Below are 3,723 nucleotides of genomic sequence, written 5' to 3'. Positions count from 1 at the left end.
AGCGCAAGTCGGAGCGCATTCCGTTCTCCCAGTGGACGTCCAGCTTCTGGGGCCTCCTCCAGAACCGCGTCATGTGGCAGATCTGCGCCTTCAAGTTCCTCAACCAGGTCTTTGGTGCGATTGGCGCGACGCCGGGTACCCCGATTGCGCGCACGTGGGCCAAGGTCGAGCCGCTCAACGAAGCGCTCTCGAGTGTGCTTGGCTCGCTCATCATGTCGGTGGTCATGGCCGTTGTCGGCAAGTGGGGTCTCCACTGGAACTGGCGCTGGATCATTGCCCTCGGCACGATCTCCATCGTCCTCATTGACGGCGCTGTCGTCTTCATCACGATCTGGAAAGTCTTCCGCAACCAGTGGTTCTACAACGGTGTCGCGCTGGCCGAGAACGTCCCGGCCGGTATCCGCTTCATTGTCGCTACGTACTGTGCCGTCGAGATTGCCGACGTCGGTAACGAGGGCGCCACCTACGGTCTGGTGACGACGGTCAACAACCTCGCGTCGCCATTTGCGTCGGTCCTCTACAAGCTCATCGACTCGTACTTTGATGTGTCCCAGACCGACATTGCCCGCGACGACAACGCCGTGCATTGGCAGGTGTCGTACTGCTTCTTCATCTCGTACGCCTCCAAGCTCGCGGCGCTCGGCTGGCTCTTCCTCCTCCCGCCCCAGAAGGCCGAGATGCAAGCCCTCAAGAAGCGCGGCGGCAAGAGCAAGCTCGCGGGTGGTATCTTGATCGCCGTCTTTGTCATCGCGCTCATCTTCTCGGTGTCGACCAACTTTATGTCGATTTACCCGTCGACCAAGTGCTACCGCATCGCTGGCGGGAAGGGCTACTTCGCCAACGGCACGTGCATCAAGTAAGCGCGCCTGTCCGTTCTGGACCCCATGTCTCGTGTCGTCTTGTTTTGTAAATAAAAACACGCTTTGTTTGCACCATTGAACTCGTCTTGTCAGCTTCTTTTGTTTTGATAGATCCAATCCGTTTGGTCAAAGCAAGGGTATATAAACCAATTGCTATTATTCCCTTGGGAGAAAGCAACTCGGCGACGAGAGCGGCGACGAGATACGTGAGTGCAATGTGGTTTTAGGTTGCCATCGAAACAATGCACCTTAGCGTGCCACGTCATCTCTTTTTCACCTTGGTACGACCTTACGACGCTGGTGAGAAATCTGGTTTTTTGGTGCAGTGATCATTTTGAATTGAAAGTAACGGGAGTTGAAGGCGCACAATACCTTGTGTGTTGGTCGCTTTGTGGCTGCGAGAGGCTGCGGGTGCGTATACCCCAACGCATAAGTGGAGGCCTCCACAAGGTCTCTCCAGCCTCCTTGCGAGCCGTGTGTGTACTCTCCGTGGTCATCGTCCAGTGCGCCATCTGTGTCCAGGTAGCTTGTCCAGATGCAGCACTCGCTTCTCAAACCAGCTTTGTGAGCAAGGCATCGTGTTGAGCTAGCCCGTCTTCTGGTTTTCAAGGCCCGACGCAGTCGCAACCTCACTTTTTGATTCGCCTCCACGATATGGACAACGATCAAGGAATTCCTCAATCAAGACCGAACTACTTGGGGGCAACAACCGTGTTGGTGTCCGCCATGCCAGTGGTGGGCGAGGCGGGTTAGCTATTTGACTGACGCTACCAATTTGGAGATGGCTTGAGCTCGTGTCGATTTTGGATCTTGTAACGTGTGCGATCTTGGAGCCGGTCTTCTAGTTCGTTCGGCCTTGCGCGGAAAACCTCTTCCACTTCTTGAAAGCCCGTGGGCCACATGGACCTCCAGGAGCGCGCCTCCTGCATCCAGTCGGCGGCCCTCGATCAGGACGGTGATGGCGTCTACACGGACGCCAAAGCTCGAGGACGGTGCTCTCGTCGCCTGTGGTGCGCTCGCTCATGTCGCGGGAAGCCCTCGCGCTCTTCTCACAGTACTTTGCCGTCGGCATTCTCTACGGCATGCCGCCCGGCATCAACTACGCATGTTCTAAATCTACCTTCGCATGGAGGGCTACCAGGCTGCCGACGATGTCCCCGTCACGCTCGGCTGGTCGTTCAAGGTCTTCTTCGGCATGCTCTTGGATTGCGTGCCTGCTTTTGGATACCGCCGCAGGCCGTGAATGATTCTCGGCTACACAATCGCGACCGTCTGTCCTCTGCATCATGACGTTCTCGACGTTCCCAGACCCGTTCTGCGACGCGCGCGAGATTCCTTGCCCCAAGAAGGTACCGACCGGTTTAAACGTGACGGCAGACAGGGTCCACCATAGTTGGTACATTACCACCCGACAGAGCTCTATCTCGATGCTTTGCCTCATGGTATCCCAGTGAGATTTGTCCTGAAGAAGCCGTGTTGAACAAGACGTGCGGATCGACCGCATGGATCGTGTGCAGTTGACAGAGCTCCGTCACGAGCTTATCGTAGAGCGGCACACAACTAGATCTACACGTCATCGCCACCACTCGCATCGGATGCGCTAGGCACGAGTCTTGCACCATCTTCGTACTAATGTGTGAAAATTTCTACCGCGGACCTTGAGATGGCGATGTATCGGTTACTACAGTAAATGTCCAACACTGCTCTCTACGTAGATTAGAGAGGTTAGAAGGCAGGGGCCGCGACAGTTTTTTCTCGCGCACATCGCTCGTACCGATACAAGGCAGCAGAAGAGACGTGGGCCATCAACCTTTCCAGTATCGGTGGCAGCCATCATCATCAGTGTTATAACTCGGGTGGCCCTCGTCCAACCCACTCGTTCTGTGAGGAATGTGCTTGCATCCTCGGATACGATGAGGTGCTGGGCTTTGGAGTGGGCCCTAGAAAACGTATACTTGCTGTTTGTATTGCTGATGTGGCGTCGAAAACGTATACTTGTTTTCTGTATGCACTTGTGGCGGGCCCCGTCCGCATGCACGGTGATCTGAGTTGTTGGCGCCATCTGATTCTTGCGGTTCAACAAGTGACCATCCACCGACGACGTTGGGCGACACTCCCGTAGCTTCCCGTGTGCCAACGCTTTGCTTCGTGAAGGTGTCTGCAAACGCTGAACATTCACCGGGACCAAGCAAATAAAATGGGTGTACCCAACATCGCCGCTCCAGGTCGCTGCTTTTGATGGACCCGAATCAAAGTTCTCGTAGCGGGTGCCCGATACATCCTCAAGTACCGGTGTAGCTTTCCTCGCCACACAACGACAGAGCGCGGGAAAAGGGAGAGAGGGCGTACCGTGGCGCTGACGAAGCCACGAACCCATCGCTGTTGGCCGGCGTGTAATCGGGCGATCCCAGCTGGCCTTTGCGACCACCGCACGAAACGTACGGCTGGCGTAGCACCCAATAGTCGAAATAAAAAGGGCGCGATGACGATAATCCCAGGCGCGACGTCAAACTCGATTCGCCTTCTCACTTTTTGATTTGCCTCCAAGACCAACAAGATGGCCACGACTCAGAAGGAGCTCGGTCAAATGGACCTCCAGGAGCGCGTCTCCTACATCCAGTCGGCGACCAAGGACAAGGATGTCGATGGCGACTACGCCGACGCCAAGACGCCCGGTGAGCTCGAGGACGGCGCACTCGTCGCCGGTGGTGCGCTTTCGCTCGTCTCCCGTGAGGCCCTCGCGCTCTTCTCGCAGTACTTTGCCATCGGCATTCTCTACGGCATGCTGCCCGGCATGCAGTACTCGGTCTTTCAGAACTACTTGAAGATGGAAGGCTACCAAGTGTCGGCCTACGGTGTGCTC

The 3,723-nt window shown here is 56.2% G+C and overlaps 1 protein-coding gene across 1 annotated transcript in view; it reads left to right on the top strand.

Annotated features, from left to right (window-relative positions):
- Positions 1–3,417: 3,417 nt before the first annotated feature.
- SPRG_22357 (hypothetical protein) overlaps positions 3,418–3,723 on the top strand; it is a gene marked incomplete at both ends in the record, with an annotated part of 1,731 nt that continues 1,425 nt past the window's right edge. The window contains one exon of the mRNA XM_012354736.1: positions 3,418–3,717. Coding sequence (XP_012210126.1) covers positions 3,418–3,717 — 300 coding nt within the window. The remainder of the gene's footprint in view (positions 3,718–3,723) is intronic.

Source organism: Saprolegnia parasitica, assembly GCF_000151545.1.
Source record: "Saprolegnia parasitica CBS 223.65 unplaced genomic scaffold supercont2.179, whole genome shotgun sequence".
NCBI classification, from domain to species: Eukaryota; Oomycota; class Saprolegniomycetes; order Saprolegniales; family Saprolegniaceae; genus Saprolegnia; species Saprolegnia parasitica.
This window is presented reverse-complemented; position numbering and strand designations above follow the sequence as displayed.